This window comes from Borostomias antarcticus (assembly GCF_949987555.1).
Source record: "Borostomias antarcticus genome assembly, chromosome: 18".
Lineage (NCBI taxonomy): Eukaryota > Metazoa > Chordata > Actinopteri > Stomiiformes > Stomiidae > Borostomias > Borostomias antarcticus.
In genome coordinates this window covers 16,642,070-16,660,171 of record NC_140251.1, presented here as the reverse complement: position 1 = coordinate 16,660,171, position 18,102 = coordinate 16,642,070, and the positions used below count along the sequence as shown (strand labels likewise).

The following is an 18,102-nucleotide window of genomic DNA, read 5'->3' as shown; positions in this document are numbered from 1 at the left end:
AAATACATGTGACTATTGGTTGCTAAAAGTTTCAAATATGCTCTAAGGAATACGGATCAATACAGTTATTTATATAAATTTCAAAAATAGAGAGAATGATATCCTGTTACATAATCATTTACCTGGAAAAGAAAAAAAAACTTGAGACAGAATGAATATATTATATTGCTTCTTAACCATATCTCTCTCTTCTGAATAGCATACTGCATCTCTCTACGTATGACACATTTAGTAATATACCTTCTCAATAAATACCTCTACATCAAAATATACTGTGCTCTGCCCATGTTTCTTAACATAAGATTTTATTCCAAACGTGCCCTCGAACGTGAATACCGATTAACATGGTAATAAATACTAACTCTTTATACTCTATCTAAACTCAATAGATCCTGTGAAGTTACTCTGCTATTCCACACCGCAGATAAATACCCCCGTCCCACCCCATACCGACATACATCCGTCTTTACCACACGACTCATCTAATGCATTGTGCCCTGAAATGAAAATACATCATCCGTTCGATTAGCGAGGATCCTACTGAAGTCTTTGAGAAGGCTGACTACACCAAGAGGTGGTCACGTTCTATACTGAAATAGAAAACAGGTCAGAGCTGAATAGTCATTATTGCCCCTCCCCCCCCCTCAGGTGAGGATCCAGACTTTTTGGGATCTATTGATAGGGTTAACAAGGAGCCTCTGTCTCTTCACAAGATGGTACAAAAATCCACATACTAATACTGTTTTTTCAATTCGAAAGTGAGAAACTACAGGTTTATAGAACTTACTATAAGTGAGACACCAGTATTAGTAAAGTCCAAGAGCTTGGGGCCCAAATGCAGCCCTGCGCTAGAATGTCGTCCCCGGCGCCCACACTCAACAGCCTCCCCAAACTACTGGGTTCTCTCATCATTTTCTATCATAAAATTAATTCAAGATTTGACTTTTGAGGACCTCTACCTCTATGTGTCTTTGTCATAATCAAACACAACCAAACACCATCATTAAATGAATACATCTCTAGCACTTCAATATTATCATATACAAAAAAGAGTAGAAATTACTACCCAATTGATTTCTATTGTTGTGGTATCTGTCTTCACTTGCCAAGTTGAACTTTTCTCAAACGTTGGGTGAAACCCCCAACATTTCCCAAATGCTGCATAGACCTACTCTATTGAAATAGTCCATCAGTTGCTTGCTCTGCTGATCGGGTTTAAATTCACAATATTCTGTGCAGCAAGCTTAGGGAGCTGATGATATGATGTATTCCCCCCTCTCCCTGACCATCAAGAGACTTCTGTAGGGCGGAGGAAATAGGACTGGTATGAGAAAGACAACAACTGCTTCACATTGGCTTCCAGGTTAAATGTATGTTTTTTTACAAAATGCCTGTGCCCGGCCAATCCTTGAGATCGACAGGAGTTGCTAGGCAGAAGGCGCTAGCTGCTCCTCTGGAATCCCTCCATAGCGTGAATGACATTCCTCTCAGAGGACATAGAAGACAGTGAGAGTAAGGATGATGGTTACAATTCTGAGGGACTGACCGCCCAGTTCTCTGCCATGTGCATTCTGGACACTAGGGGGAGCAGTTGGCACACGATTCCGCTTCCTGTGGAAGACAGCGATGATTCGTATTTCAAACCTCAACAGAATATTACCAAATCAAACAATCATCAAACAATACATAAAATATGGCAGGCGATAATGATTCATGTGAATAATTCATCTCTGTACCAGTTCTGTGATCTGGACCTGGTGTAAGAGAGGAGGAAGGGACCATGCCTAGAGGGTACACTAATATAGGCTGCCTCCCAAATGGAGCATGAAGGAGAGGGCGCCACACACCTCCTGAGCTGCAGATCCACTGTAGGTCCACTGACAATGGTTCCCCCATATTCCTGAAGAGAGATTCCTCCAAATTCCTATCAAAGTTACAGTAGAAAAACGAATCCTCAGCAAAGCTTGTTTTTTTGCATTCAAATGAGGTGGATTTTTCAAAAGTGTTCCCATCATGATGAGCTTGTTCTTGTTTTAATACTGTGTATTCTACAACACAAAGCTCTTCTTCTTCTTCTTCTCCTCCTTCTTCTTCTTGTCTCCTTCCTGTACCTGTCACCCGGGACCTCCCCCCCTCCTCCGGTGGAGGACTGTTGTGCTTATCCAGGAGCTGCAGGTTTGCTTCACGTCACACTCCCTCCAGCGCTGTATGTATATATGAACTCCTAAGCATCATAACAACTATACAGTTCAGTCAGTCTATTTTCAGGTAAGAGTTGACTTAGAAAGAAAGGGTGACGACGGACGACGTAAAGTAGAGAAGAGAAGCCAGTGGTGAAGCGGTGGTGTCTTGCCAGAGGAGGGGACCTCCATCCCTTCGTCATCTCCTCCTCTTCCTCCTCCTCCTCTGTGTCTCATCTGTCCAGAAGCAGCTTCAGAGCTCGCTCTATGTTCATCCTGTGGCCCACCCTGGTCACGCCCAGGTCGATGAGGTCATCCTTCTGCAGGCTGGGCAGGTGGCTGCCCTCGATGTCGTTGTCCATGAAGGCGTCCCTGTGCTCGGCGAGGTTCAGGCTCTCCAGCCAATCCGCCACGTCGTGCTTGTTCCACATCAGCACCGGCTTGGCGGCGAAAGGCTTGTTGGAGGGCGCCTGGATGAGGGTGAGCGGCGAGGGGGAGCGGCTGCGCCCCGTGCCCAGGCTGAGGGGCGGCGTGGGCAGGCCGAACACGTCGGTCAGGGTGGGGGAGCTGGCGGAGGAGACGGGCAGGGAGGAGGAGGCGTGTCCCAGACCGGAGTCCGGGGGGGACAGGATGGGGCTGGGGGCGCGGTGGTGGGTGGAGCTGGGGAGGCTGGAGGGGGCGGGCACGTTCTGTCCCAGCTGGGTGGAGAACGTGACGGTGGCACTGCGTTGTGTTCCTGAGGAGAGAGGGGGAACGCCCTCCGGATTCCTGAGTCATGGATGGAAGAAAGAGAGAGAGAGAGAGAGAGAGAGAGAGAGATAAAGACAAAGCAGCCAGGTTATGTAGTTTAAAGGAAAGCCTTTAAACTACATATCATGAATTACAAGCACACAGAGTAAACCACAGTAGTTATGACCCGTCTCAAGTGATACGCTTGAAAGACATCCGGCCCAGAGAATTATTTTGCAGTGAACTTTACAGTCAACACAACTTCTACGTCCCCCAACCCCCATCTCCGCTCTCACACCCTCCTCCCCTCTGTCCAGCAGGAAAAGATGGCCGCTATATGTGCTCTCCTGTGAGAGAGGGTGGGGGAGAGCAGCCCAGCTAACCTGACACACCTGCTGGAGCTTGAGACTCTGACAGACACTCTCTGAACCGCCTAAACTACACTGCAGATGCATGTGTGTGTTGTGTGTGTGTGTGTGTGTGTGTGCGTGCGCGTGCGTGTGTGTGGGAAGAGAGAGATAGAGAGAGCGAGCGCTAGAGATAGACATAAGTAGATCGAAATTCAACGTTGAGTAGATGAGTTTGCTGGAGAACTGGAACGCAAACCTCCACACACCCAGAGAGAAACGGTGCTATCTTTATAAGAGTGTTTCTCTCAACTGTTCGCTGCCTGGATCCAGGTTGACCTACTAACTAATTCAGAGCACACAGAGAGGCGCCGGGCTCGGCTGTTCAGAATGCCCTACAGCTTTGCGAGTACAAGCTTTAGGGTTAGCCTCCTGGTCTCTGTAAATAACCCCAGCTTTCCATATGAAATGAGCGCAGTCACAGGGGACTGCTGCTGAGAGGGAGGGGGACTGGGTCTGGGACACATACTGAGCCTCGTCTGTACTGTGACGTTACCTGCTTTGGTACTGGGCAACACACACACACACACGCACACACACATAAACACAGACACACACACACACACGCACACACATAGACACGCACACACAGACACACACACGCACACACACAGACACGCACACACACGCACACACACACGGACACATACACACACACTCACTCGTGCAATCACGTGCATGCATGCACACAACAGTGCGCACAAACACATGGTGCGCATAAATAAACACACACACACACACACACACACACACACACACACACACACACACACACACAATCACACAAACATTCTGAAGTCTGATGACACACAGCTCATCCCTTCCAGGAACACCATGGTTCAGTCTATGATAATCAGACTGACGTCGCTCAGCAAGGCCTCAAGGCTGCTCTCATTATTAGGTTGCTAGGCAACCCTTTTCCTTCTCGGTCGGAACACACACCGAAATGCGCACATACACACACACACACACACAAACACACATGCAAACACACGCATACGCAGAGACAAACACACAGGCACACACACACACACACACACACACATACATACATGGCTCTTAGTGTAAATCCCTGTGTTATGGAGAGAGAAAACAGACGCAGTACCTGGATGCAAACACTGTCCTGGTCCCTGAGGCGGAATCTGCAGCCGCGCCCGCCTTTAAAATTCGCTCCTTCATCACATGATCCCCCATGGCCGCGTTGGCCTTCTGCTCCGAGCCCTGAGGCTCTCCCCACAGCTTGGACGTCCTCTGGGTGGGCGTTTTAGGGGGCTCGCCTGGGGGGGCCCCCGGGGGCAGAGGGGGGATGGAGGTGGGGGCCCCGAAAGTTCTTAGGTTGTCTTCCATCAAGGCTTCCTTGTTGTAAAGTGCATTGGTCTTGTTGGCAGGATGGTGGGCGTGGCCGGGCTTGGCTTTGGGCTTGGCGAGGGCAGAGGACCGGTCAACCAGGAAGGCCTGGCCGTCTGCATAGACTGTACAGGTGTCCAGCCCTTCGCCGCCCTCCGAGGACAGCGTGGAGATGCTGGACACGGTCGACACCGTGCTGGTCGTCTCCAGCAGGGGGTCCCCGCTGCTCCGGCTGTCCACCTCCTCGATCCCGGAGTCGATGATTGGCTCGTAGGCGTCCAGGTGGGCGGGGGGGGGGAAGCTCGGGGGCATGCAGTTGGTCAGCACGGCGGGGCGCTTGGCCTCGGCGTTGCCCGCCACCAGGTGGGGGTAGAAGGGGCCGGCGCGGGCGGCGTTCTTGCTCTGCTGCTGCTTGAGCAGCTCGGCGATGGCGCCCGCCTGCTCCTCCGGAATGTCGAAGCTGTTGGCAAACTCCAGCGGCGGGGGCAGCGGGTCCCCGAAGAAGTCCTCCTCTATGTCCACCGAGGGCAGGGGGGGAGGGGGGATGCCAAACGGCAGCTTGACCGGCTCGTCCACGGAGGTGATGGCGACGATCTTGCCCCGGGAGCCGCCGCCGGGGGGGACGTGGGGGTTGGGGACGGGCGGTTTGGGCGGGACGGGCTGGTTGGGGTCCCGCAGCTCGCTGGGCGCGCTGTCCGGACTCGCCGCCTCGTCCCGGTCCCCCTCCGACAGGCTGTTGTCCTCGGAGCACGCCCCGTCTGTGGTGTGGACCATGAGGAGGCCGGCGGTCTTCTGCTGCGACGTGTCCACGATGTCGATCAGCATCTTCTTCTTCTCCTCCGCCCGTTTCTTCTCCTCCTTCCCCAGAGGGTGTTCGTACTTGGACTCCGTCTCGTACTTGGACTCCGTCATCTGCCGGCGTAGCCCCCCCCTCTGCCCTGCCCTGCCCATGGTCGCCGTGGCGCTGGAGAAGCTGACGTCGACGTTGCTGCGGAGCTTGGTGTCGATGAACAGGGGCTTGTTGAGGTCCGGTTTGGGCGGCTCCGTCTTCAGGGGGAGGGGCTGCGACTGCTCCCTCATGGCCCGGTCCCGGGCAGCCAGGGCTAAGGCCAGAGGGGAGCTGGGGTCCAGGGGTTTGCCCGTGACCGGGTGGACGTAGTTCCCGGAGGCTGAGGTGGGGGAGGAGGAGGAGGAGTAGGTCTTAGCGGGCAGGCTCAGGGGGCTGTGGTGGCCCGTACGTGTGTTCAGAACCTCCCGGACCATGGTGGGCTCGGGGGTGTTGAAGTCTGTCACGTTCCCCCCTCCTCCTCCTCCTCCTCCTCCTCCTGCCCCATTCCCCCCTGCTCCGCGGGGGATGCTGAGCAGCGAGGAGGGCGGGGCCATGAGGCGGCGCAGGCGCTCGTCGCTGCTGAACATGCCCTCGTCGATGGACTTGGAGTGGCGGAGGCGCGGGGCGGGCGAGGGCGGGGCCTCCTCGTCCGTGGACCGGAACGACACCGAGTGCCGGTGGGTCTCCAGCCGCCTCTCGCGGACGGCGCCCGCCATGGCGGTGGCGAAGGGGCTGCTCGGGTTGTTGCCGTCGTCGGGCCGGAGCTGGCCCGGGTGCTCGGGGACGAGGCCGCCCGTCTCGATCTCCATGCTGCTGCCCTGGCTGCTCTTCCCGCTGCTGCTGGTGGACGGCTCCTTGATGATGATGGTGGGGATGGGGATGGAGGAGCAGCCTTTCTCCGGACTGTCCTCTATCTTCGACTGCTTCACCAGCATGCCCTTCCTCCTGGCCGGCTTGTTGGGCACAAACAGGCCTACGTTACCCATCTTCCCCAGGTCGGAGTAGGGGTTCTCTGGGACCTGGGCCCGCCTGTTCAGGAAGCTCTGCTGAGCGGTGAGACCGTGGTTGTTGTAGTTCTCCGACTGGTACTCCTCTGGGGCGTCTCGGTAGTACATGCCCTGGTCTCCCCCTCTCCACTGGGGGTCTTCTCTCTCCTGGCCCGCCCCTTTGGGGGTGGAGTTCTGGGTGAAGGCGGGAGAGACGTTGCCGTAGCCACGGCCCTGAGGGGCGGGGCTGTTGTTGTAGGGGGGCGAAGGGGGCGAGATGGCGGGCGGAGGGGGGATCTCCTCAGATGTGTCTGGCATGGAGAGGCTCCTGGTGAACTTCAGCATGGGAGGAGTCAGGAACTGTTTCTCCTCTTCGGTTATACCTGAGAGAGAGAGCGAGAGAGAGAGAGAGAGAGAGAGAGAGAGAGAGAGAGAGCGAGAGAGAGAGAGAGAGAAAGGGGGATAGAGAGGGAGAGAGAGAGATGGGGGATCAAGAGAGAAGAAGAGATAGATCGTTAGAAAGATAGACAGACAGACAGACAGACAGACAGACAGACAGACAGACAGACAGATAGAGAGAGAGAGAGAGAGAGAGAGAGAGAGAGAGAGAGAGAGAGAGAGAGAGAGAGAGAGAGAGAGAGAGAGATAGATAGATAGATAGATAGATAGATCAACAATAGTGAGAGCAAACTAAAACCAGTTGTACTGTGTGATCATGCAGACTCCAAAGTACTTCATACTTTGCAGTGAGGGAGACATCCTTGTGTATGCTGCTATGTTCTCACCTATGGACTTCTGCCTCCTCATGGTCCCCTTGGGCACCCCCAGGTAACCTGCCCTGGGACTTCCTAGTACAGGTGACGTCTGCATGGACACTTCTTGGCTGTCACACAAGGACTACGGCACACAGACACATGGGAAACGTAGTTTGTATGGTGGCCTACTTAAACGCCAAATCCGTCCTCTGCAGTTGAGACTTCAATGATACAGATACATGTATTTTAAGCCTTGCTCCAGTGAAGTATCTTACAGTATATAGAGTTAACATTGACAGGTAGCATTCAGTCAGAGACCTTGCCCTGTGTTTACGAAGCATCTCAGACTCGGACTGCTAATAAGGAGTCGGGTCTTAGTGTTCAGGACACAGTGTTCCACACTTTTGAAAGGAACTAAGTTGCTGTCCTCAATACTTTTGCCACCTTGAGGTTATGTATTTCTGGGGTTGAGCACCCCTTCAGTGGTCCAGTTAGCCAGTACTTTTCTGAGAGCAGCAGAAAACGATACTTACATTCATCTCTGGGTTCACGGCATAGCACCTGCTGGAGGGGCGGGGCTTAACGGCAGCCACTCTCATTTCCATGTTAGAGTTCTCCCACGCAGGCTTATGGGGAGGCATGTTCTCATCCACTTTATCTGAAGACACATGCGCACACACACATGCAAGAACACACACACGCACACACACACACACTCACTGTCAGCACATTGGAAGGTTTTAGACATGCTAACAGACCTGGGTGAAATATGTATATCAAATATTTTAAATACTTAAGGTACATTTGATTCTGGAATCATTTAGAAAGTGCACTTTCTGCATGCAAGGAAAGTTCAATCAAGTGTACCTCAAGTACTTCTCAAATATCTGTCATTCTCATCCCACCCAGGTCCCTCAACCAATCAGAGATGAGCCATTCAGGCAATGACCACAGGCCTGTCATGAGGAAATGAAACCAGGCACAGAGAACACAGAGAATCAGACACTGCCATTGGTCCAAGCCGTGCAAGCCACGCCCTAACCCCTCCCACTCCGCCTCCTCTGGCTTTATTAGTCAGCACCGCGGCCACTGCACAACATGCTAGCGATTGTTTATTTGTTTTTGTTTGTGAAGCTCCCATGCATGGGACGGTTACTTAGAGTGACTTGAAATACAATCCTCTTCCTCAGACCCTCATTATCAGAAGACTGATCTACACAGGACAGGAGAGAAGCAGGATCAGAACCACACAGCGCCGTCATGGAGAACCACGCTAAGCTTTACACCAGGATGGTCCTGCCTGTCTCATGTGGATGACATGTTTGGGTGATGACACGCTGATCCTTTTCCTAGCTGTTCTCGCTGTGGCGTCTGGGAGCGGTTGTGGAAGATGTGAAATGTGGCGCCGGCGTGGCTCAGTTGGACTGAACACGGATCTCGCAACACCTAGGGGTTTGATTTATGCATGCTGACTGTTTACCTGTTATAATGTGCATGCATTTACTGTAATAGTGCTAAATGGCAATAGCCCACATTGCGCACTTGTGTGTGTGTGTTTAAGATGGAAATCATTGCACGCTGTTTTTAGCCACTCTCACCATCCCCACCCTCATCGCTCCCCCTCTCTCCGTGTCTCACATTCACAACCTCCCATCTCCTGTCCCCCATCTCGTCAGGCTCACACCCATTCAGCGTTTGCCGTCAGCACCAACAGACCAGCGAATAACGTCCATCTTTTTAAATTTGACCTTCATTTTTTCCCAAGCAGGTCGACTTTCAGTATTAGGAAAGCGAGTTGCAAAAGGGTTAAGAGGAGAGGAGTTGAATGAGGTAGTCGGAATCCTTCCCTCTCAACCCCCGGCCTCGACTGATGTCATGCGACGCCGAGACAGCCAGCTGACGGCTGTGATGCGGCAGCATCAGAGACTCTGCCTGGGAGGTTCAGATGGAGACACGCCGCTATATTAGCAGCTAACTGTTACTGTACGCAGCATGATTTCCATGGCAACAACTTGTTTCGGTATGAGTCAAAGCCTTTGTGTAGTGGGCCATTGTATAACAGAGTCCTGCTCAAGTTCACATTCTGCATCCACAGAACATACCAGAACACCTTTGGCTGGTGTATATTTAGGATTATTATTCATAGTGATAGTTTTTTTGGGGGGGGGGTTCTTGGTTTGAAAGAGTGAAGAACCAGTAGGCTACACCAATTTCAAAAGGATAAAAATGTTTAGTGTTGTAAAACTGAGATCTCAGCTGTTGTGTGTTAGTTTCTATAACTCTCGTGGTCTTGCATAACTGTGTAAAAGAGGGACAGGCCTTTGAATAATTCACGGTAATAGCATTGCTCTCTCTCACTGCCTGAGCCTGTGAGGAGCTGAGTACGCGCTGTATCACTTCTTCTGCTGTGCTAACAAGTTTTTAAAAAGCAGCGCGTTGAGGCGTGTCATTTTACTGTCACATATTCTGACACCCCTAATAACTAACAGAGAACAACACGTGGATGTTCAGCTATTCACAGTCATTCCTGTGCTTGTGTGAGTTAACTGGGGAGAATATTCAGTCATTCCTGTGCTTATGTGAGCTAACCAGAGAGAATATTCACAGTCATCCCTGTGCTTGTGTGAGGTAACCAGAGAGAATATTCACAGTCATCCCTGTGCTTGTGTGAGCTAACCAGAGAGAATATTCACAGTCATTCCTGTGCTTGTATGAGCTAACCGGAGAGAATATTCAATGCAACCAATGTATGATGACTGATGACGATAGCGATTTCTGGTAAGACAATTACGTTTAATAGAGAAAACCATGCAAATAACACTCACCCTTCTTCTTCCTCAAGGTGGCTTAACACAAGAGAATAATAGCATCATATATAATACACTGTATGATGATCTTAAAACATCATAAGAATTTAACATGATAATCATGCAAAGATGTTAACTGGAATATTATAGCGTCTAGAACTCTACATACAGTATACAGAACCAATATATTGACTTTATAAAAGGTTCTGTATCCATTGGCTAAACCATGCAACATTCTAGTTGACCTACATAAAAGCAGCTGCTCAATATGCACTTGAGGCTGAAAGCCACAGATGAGTCAACAACTGATTATCAAATTAAAATATTATTATCATATGAAAAGAGTATCACTCATACAGTAGGTGACTGTCAATAAACAAACAAATAGCAAACATAGACATTCATCTGAAAACGTGTAAGATAAGGCAAGATGTATGACACCATGACAAAAGCAGTTATGGATAATCAATGACAACCAATCATAGGAGAAGAGTGGGCAGGAATCCAATAAAATCTGGAAATAGAGTGTTTATATCTGAGCACATCTTACTGTAGACATCACGTCTGATAATGGAGGATAGAACTGACTAGTGCTTGTAGGTTGTCACCCTCCAGAAAGTCAGTGACTTCGAAAAACGTGTACAGCACATGCAGTACTGGAATGCAGGTTTGATTGAATTCCAGCCACTATCCCTAATGAGCTGTTGAGCCGTTAATATCTGTTTTCTATCTCTACTGTCCTCAGTTCAAGCACTGCCAGACTTTACCCTTCCTGACTTTTAACAAGAGACATCATTGCGTAAGGAAGCAGGTCAAATATAGCCATCTGATGAGGGAAATTAATTAACACTCCAAATGAGCGAGAACAAAACTATTCTGGGATGGAGAAAAGCTTGACTGAACGAGCGGTACACAGCAAACCTTTATCCACTTTTGTGGCAGATATTGAAAAAAAAAGTAGGACACAGATGTTACAGTACTTAAACATGTTTTCCCAGGCATCCAATCGCACAGCTAACGAGCAGGTAGAACTTCACATTTCACTTCTTCAAAACCACATTCTCCCTGGTGCAGTGTGGTCTCTCTGGCTTGCCTTACCTATTTCCTCCAGCTCTGAGGTCATGGATTTGGAACGCATAGACAGGGCAGTGGAGGGGGCTCTTCTTGGAGGTGGGGGGGCTGAGGATGAGGAAACACACACACACACACACATACACACACACACACACGGAATAGCAGATGTGATATACGGTAGACAAATTCCAGCAATAAAGCATTTCTCTACAACATTCCAAGAGCACCGCAATGGCTGCATACTTTTGCTGCAAGTGATGGCATGGATCAACCATGTTAGATGAGGCGTTAGTGGAGTTAGTACTGTGCATCTGCGTGCGGTCCAGGGTTACATACTGTACATGTATTCAGGAAGGATCAGGAAAGTGCAACAATAAGGGTAACCCTGAGACTTGAGGTAAATATCACTGCAGTGTGTTACAACGTTAGGCCTGGGAAGCGCACTGAGGTGCTCAATGTCAGTTCCACCCAATTAATGGGACATGGAGCCCGTCAAGAAATCACGGTGTGAGAGAGGATCACCGAGGGGTTAATGAGGGATGAGAAATAAGTGAGAGCGGGATAAGAGAGTAATGAGAGAAGGAAGAGACATTTGAAAGAGGGATGAGCACAGTGAAGTGCGAGAGAGGGACAGGAGAGGTGTGAAGGAGAGAGAGGGACAGGAGAGGTGTGAAGGAGGGATTGGGGAAGCGTACCTTTCTTCCTGGCCGTGTCGTCCGGGTCCAGATTCCTGCTGACCGTCACCACTTTGATGACCAGGTGGTTCCCTCCATGTCGGATCATGTTGACCACCTGCTTGTGGCCCACCTTGACCACGTTGTCCTGGTTCACCTGGAAACATAGAGGACAGGAGAGGACAAGAGAGGACAAGAGAGGACAGGAGAGGACAGGAGAGGACAAGAGAGGACAAGAGAGGACAGGAGAGGAGACCATTATCTAGGAGGCCAGGTACAGTACTAATCTGGTATTAGACTAGCATCCTTATCAAGACTAGTAAATTACACTAGTATCCTTATCAAGACAAGTAAATTACACTAGGATCCTTATCAAGACTAGTAAATTAGACTAGTATCCTTATCAAGACTGGTATATTAGACTAGTATACTTATCAAGACTAGTAAATTAGACTAGTGGGTCGTATGCCCACCTCCCTTGTTCTCTGTAAAGCGCATTGTGTTGCCTCTGGGTATGAAATGCGCTATACAAATAAAGCTTTGATTGATTGATTGATTGATAGTATCCTTATCAAGATTAGTAAATTAGACTAGTATCCTTATTCAGACTAGTAAATTAGGCTCATATTCTTGTCTGGACCTGTAAATTAGGCTATTATTCTTATCCAGACTACAGTAGTAAATAAGGCTATTATTCTTATCCAGACTACAGTAGTAAATTAGGCTTGTATTCTTATCCAGACTACAGTAGTAAATTAGGCTAGTATTCATATCCAGTTTGAACATATATTTTCCTCCAGGCCAGTACATTTTTACAACCCTCTGTTTGACTGAATCCCTCTCAGTAAAGCCTTGAGGTCATTATTCACTCACCGACTCCATCGCAGAGAAACTCATCCACACATTCATATCATCACGCCTGGACTATTGCAACAGGGTCCTATTCAGGGTTCCCAACTCTGGATGGGTTGCAATATGTTGAGAACTCATCGGCCAGGGTCCTTACCCACTAAACCCTGAACACATCACCCCCACCCTCCTGCTCCTCCACTGGCTCCCAACATCACCCCCACCCTCCTGCTCCTCCACTGGCTCCCAACATCACCCCCACCCTCCTGCTCCTCCACTGGCTCCCAACATCACCCCCACCCTCCTGCACCTCCACTGGCTCCCAACATCACCCCCACCCTCCTGAACCTCCACTGGCTCCCAACATCACCCCCACCCTCCTGCTCCTCCACTGGCTCCCAACATCACCCCCACCCTCCTGCACCTCCACTGGCTCCTGATCAAGTCCCGGATCACCTACAAAATCCTTCTCCTCACCTACATGGCCGTTCCCCTCAGTACATAATGGACCTTCTCCACCCCTACACCCCCTCTCAGACTCTCCGCTCCTCTGACTCCGGTCTCCTCTCCCTCCCCCACTCCTTCCTCAGCTCCTCTCCCTCCCCCACTCCCTCCTCAGCTCCTCTCCCTCCTCAGCTCCTCTCCCTCCCCCACTCCCTCCTCAGCTCCTCTCCCTCCCCCACTCCCTCCTCAGCTCCTCTCCCTCCTCAGCTCCTCTCCCTCCCCCACTCCCTCCTCAGCTCCTCTCCCTCCCCCACTCCCTCCTCAGCTCCTCTCCCTCCTCCACTCCCTCCTCAGCTCCTCTCCCTCCCCCACTCCCTCCTCAGCTCCTCTCCCTCCCCCACTCCCTCCTCAGCTCCTCTCCCTCCTCCACTCCCTCCTCAGCTCCTCTCCCTCCTCAGCTCCTCTCCCTCCCCCACTCCCTCCTCAGCTCCTCTCCCTCCCCCACTCCCTCCTCAGCTCCTCTCCCTCCTCCACTCCCTCCTCAGCTCCTCTCCCTCCTCCACTCCCTCCTCAGCTCCTCTCCCTCCCCCACTCCCTCCTCAGCTCCTCTCCCTCCCCCACTCCCTCCTCAGCTCCTCTCCCTCCTCAGCTCCTCTCCCTCCCCCACTCCCTCCTCAGCTCCTCTCCCTCCCCCACTCCCTCCTCAGCTCCTCTCCCTCCCCCACTCCCTCCTCAGCTCCTCTCCCTCCTCCACTCCCTCCTCAGCTCCTCTCCCTCCCCCACTCCCTCCTCAGCTCCTCTCTACCCCCACTCCCTCCTCAGCTCCTCTCCCTCCTCAGCTCCTCTCCCTCCCCCACTCCCTCCTCAGCTCCTCTCCCTCCTCAGCTCCTCTCCATCCTCAGCTCCTCTCCCTCCCCCACTCCCTCCTCAGCTCCTCTCCCTCCTCCACTCCCTCCTCAGCCCCTCTCCCTCCTCAGCTCCTCTCTACCCCCTCTCCCTCCTCAGCTCCTCTCCCTCCCCCACTCCCTCCTCAGCTCCTCTCCATCCTCCACTCCCTCCTCAGCCCCTCTCCCTCCTCAGCTCCTCTCCCTCCCCCACTCCCTCCTCAGCTCCTCTCCCTCCTCAGCTCCTCTCCCTCCTCCACTCCCTCCTCAGCTCCTCTCCCTCCCCCACTCCCTCCTCAGCTCCTCTCCCTCCCCCACTCCCTCCTCAGCTCCTCTCCCTCCTCAGCTCCTCTCCCTCCTCAGCTCCTCTCCCTCCCCCACTCCCTCTTCAGCTCCTCTCCCTCCTCAGCTCCTCTCCCTCCTCAGCTCCACTCCCTCCTCCACTCCCTCCTCAGCTCCTCTCCCTCCTCCACTCCCTCCTCAGCTCCTCTCTATCCCCCACTCCCTCCTCAGCTCCTCTCTACCCCCACTCCCTCCTCAGCTCCTCTCCCTCCTTCACTCCCTCCTCAGCTCCTCTCTACCCCCACTCCCTCCTCAGCTCCTCTCCCTCCTCAGCTCCTCTCCCTCCTCCACTCCCTCCTCAGCTCCTCTCCCTCCTCCACTCCCTCCTCAGCTCCTCTCCCTCCTCAGCTCCTCTCCCTCCTCAGCTCCTCTCCATCCCCCACTCCCTCCTCAGCTCCTCTCCCTCCCCCACTCCCTCTTCAGCTCCTCTCCCTCCTCCACTCCCTCCTCAGCTCCTCTCCCTCCTCAGCTCCTCTCCATCCCCCACTCCCTCCTCAGCTCCTCTCCCTCCCCCACTCCCTCTTCAGCTCCTCTCCCTCCTCCACTCCCTCCTCAGCTCCTCTCCCTCCTCAGCTCCTCTCCATCCCCCACTCCCTCCTCAGCTCCTCTCCCTCCTCCACTCCCTCCTCAGCTCCTCTCCCTCCCCCACTCCCTCCTCAGCTCCTCTCTACCCCCACTCCCTCCTCAGCTCCTCTCCCTCCTCAGCTCCTCTCCCTCCTCCACTCCCTCTTCAGCTCCTCTCCCTCCTCAGCTCCACTCCCTCCTCCACTCCCTCCTCAGCTCCTCTCTATCCCCCACTCCCTCTTCAGCTCCTCTCCCTCCTCAGCTCCACTCCCTCCTCCACTCCCTCCTCAGCTCCTCTCTATCCCCCACTCCCTCTTCAGCTCCTCTCCCTCCTCAGCTCCTCTCCCTCCTCAGCTCCACTCCCTCCTCCACTCCCTCCTCAGCTCCTCTCTATCCCCCACTCCCTCCTCAGCTCCTCTCCCTCCCCCACTCCCTCCTCAGCTCCTCTCCCTCCTCAGCTCCTCTCCCTCCTCCACTCCCTCCTCAGCTCCTCTCCCTCCTCCACTCCCTCCTCAGCTCCTCTCCCTCCTCAGCTCCACTCCCTCCTCAGCTCCTCTCCCTCTTCAGCTCCTCTCCCTCCCCCACTCCCTCCTCAGCTCCTCTCCCTCCCCCACTCCCTCCTCAGCTCCTCTCTATCCCCCACTCCCTCCTCAGCTCCTCTCCCTCCCCCACTCCCTCCTCAGCTCCTCTCCCTCCTCAGCTCCTCTCCCTCCCCCACTCCCTCCTCAGCTCCTCTCCCTCCCCCACTCCCTCCTCAGCTCCTCTCCCTCCTCAGCTCCTCTCCCTCCTCCTCTCCCACCTCAGCTCCGTTGGTGACCAGGCCTTCAGTGTTGCCGCCCCCACACTCTGGAACTCTCTCCCTGCCTCACCTCTCTGGACACTTTCAAATCCACCCTCAAAACTCACCTGTTTAATGTTGCCTTCAATTTTTGATTCCACTCTACACACACTCAGTCTCCATTCGTTTATTGTTTATTTAAGCAACTGACCACGAGAGGCAGTGGTGGTTCACGTATATTTGAATATTTCCAGCTATGGTGCAGTTATTAAAACAGTTCTCCAGAGCACTCGTTTTTGCTGGTAGGGGTGTGGAAGTGTTGGAGTCGGACTGATGAGTGTGTTTTTGTAATAGGATACGAAAAAGGCGAGGTTGCTGCGAGTGGTTGCTACGCAAAGCATAGCCTACCGCTTGATTTTATCAATGGCCTCGTCAATGAGATTGACGGCGCATTAATACTAATTGTTATGCGGTCGCTAGCCAATCAGAATCAAGTATCCAAACTTTCCGTTGTAGAATGTCCCTTTTACTGTTCTGTTTGATGTGTTGTCTGTGCTTTCTTTGTCGATTGTTGATTTCCTGATATGTTTGTAAAGACCTTGGGTCCCATGAAAGGCGCTATATAAAATAAAGTTATTATTATTATTATGCACACAGAACAGTATTAGCCCACTTTAGAGCATGTTTGCAGCTACTGTCCTGTAGACGCTGAATTACAGTAGACCTACCGTACTGTACCTGTACCACTAACCCTAACCCTAACCTGTGTAACCAGTACCATGCACACCTCACTGTTAACCCACACCCTTTGGAGCATACACACTGATTCCAGTATAACTTCCCTCTGTGAAACCTGGTGGTGTCTAGAGGACTGCATCTCTCTCTACTATCCAATCAGCTATCATTTACAGCTCTGTATCAGATCCATTACTCCTCCCACAATGCCTCCATGTCCAGGGGTGACTGACGACTCGCTGCTGCTACTATGACTCTAGCAATGCGGGGGGGGGGGTCAATATTGATCTGCCTTTATCACCCTCTTAATAGCCAGGAGGTGTGTGTGTGTGTGTGTGAGAGTGTGTGTGTGTGTGTGTGTGTGAGAGAGAGAGAGAGAGAGAGAGACAGAGAGAGAGAGAGATACAATATGACCAGCATGGGGAAATGTACAGTGATATTGCGAATCTAAAAATGTCCATGAATCTCTCAAAAGCCAGATAGAGTGAGCAATTACTGTTTACTGAATAAATCACCACAGCGTTCTAACTGTGCCAGGCTGTAACTGTGTCTGGGTGAATCCAGGGCCTTACCAACAGGCCTGTTCATCTTAGATAACAGCTTCTTGTAGCCTGCTGTTCAAGTTAATTTGAGTCATCAACAAAACCATAAATATGGCTGGACTTGGCTTCAGTCCTAAGCACTGATCAATCCAAAAGTGTTTGGTATACCACACACTATCCACCCTTGTTTTATTTATTTTTTATTTAGCCTTTATTTAACCAGGAAAGGTCCCATTGAGATTAAAAATCTCTTTTTCAAGAGAGACCTGGCCAAGACGGGCAGCAGTGCAATCCAAACACATAGTTACAGACGAAAAATACAACAGAAAACACAGAGATGCAACAGTAATACAATTTACACATGTGACTTGGTGATTTGGCTATATGGCAATACGCTAGTTAAAAACATGAACATACTGTTAAATCAACCTCTAAAACCTTCATAGTGGATTTAAAAACATCGATTGAGACCTGCTCCTCAAGTTTGAGACCCTGGCTTGAAGCCGGACAGATTATGCGCAAGCACTTACCAAACCTGTACTTAGCGCAGACTACCTGTCCAGTGCCTGTATTCCAAACATGCTGACTACATACCTGTCCAGTGCCTGTATTCCAAACATGCTGACTACATACCTGTCCAGTGCCTGTATTCCAAACATGCTGACGATAAAAAGTATGAGGAAGAGCTTAGTTCTCTCTTCTGATGAGAAAGCCTAGATGATGAGTTAATAGCGTCTGAATAATGCAGCTGGAATCTCAGCTCCTGTCATATCTCTGCATGCCAAATCATACAATCTTTTACTCCAAAGTGTTTTCATAAACCGCTGACCACACATTTCCAGGGTACGGTATTACATACTGCAGGACACAACACTTGGTGATGGAGAGATGGACAGAGAACGAGAGAGAGGGATTGAAAGATGAAGGATAGATGGAGAGATCGAGATGGATGAAGAGATGGATGGAATGGAGTGATAGATGTGGTCGTGAGAGATAAAGAGATGGATGGACGGATGGAGAGAGAGGGACATGCATGGATGGATGGAGAGATGAACGTATAGATGGAGAAATGGATGGAGAGATGGGTTAAAGGCAGATAGTCAGCTGATCTGTGTGGTTCTTGTCCAGGCAGAGAAGAGGACAGCATCGGAAGATACATTAGTCTCCACACTGGTC

At 51.5% G+C, this 18,102-nt stretch overlaps 1 protein-coding gene across 1 annotated transcript in view; it reads right to left on the bottom strand.

The window, feature by feature from the left end:
• Positions 1-2,413: 2,413 nt before the first annotated feature.
• shank2b (SH3 and multiple ankyrin repeat domains 2b) overlaps positions 2,414-18,102 on the bottom strand; it is a gene marked incomplete at both ends in the record, with an annotated part of 82,313 nt that continues 66,624 nt past the window's right edge. Inside the window, 6 exons of the mRNA XM_084452505.1 lie at positions 2,414-2,948; positions 4,422-6,861; positions 7,264-7,375; positions 7,767-7,891; positions 11,139-11,219; positions 11,810-11,945. Of these exons, the coding sequence (XP_084308631.1) occupies positions 2,414-2,948; positions 4,422-6,861; positions 7,264-7,375; positions 7,767-7,891; positions 11,139-11,219; positions 11,810-11,945 (3,429 nt within the window). The remainder of the gene's footprint in view (positions 2,949-4,421; positions 6,862-7,263; positions 7,376-7,766; positions 7,892-11,138; positions 11,220-11,809; positions 11,946-18,102) is intronic.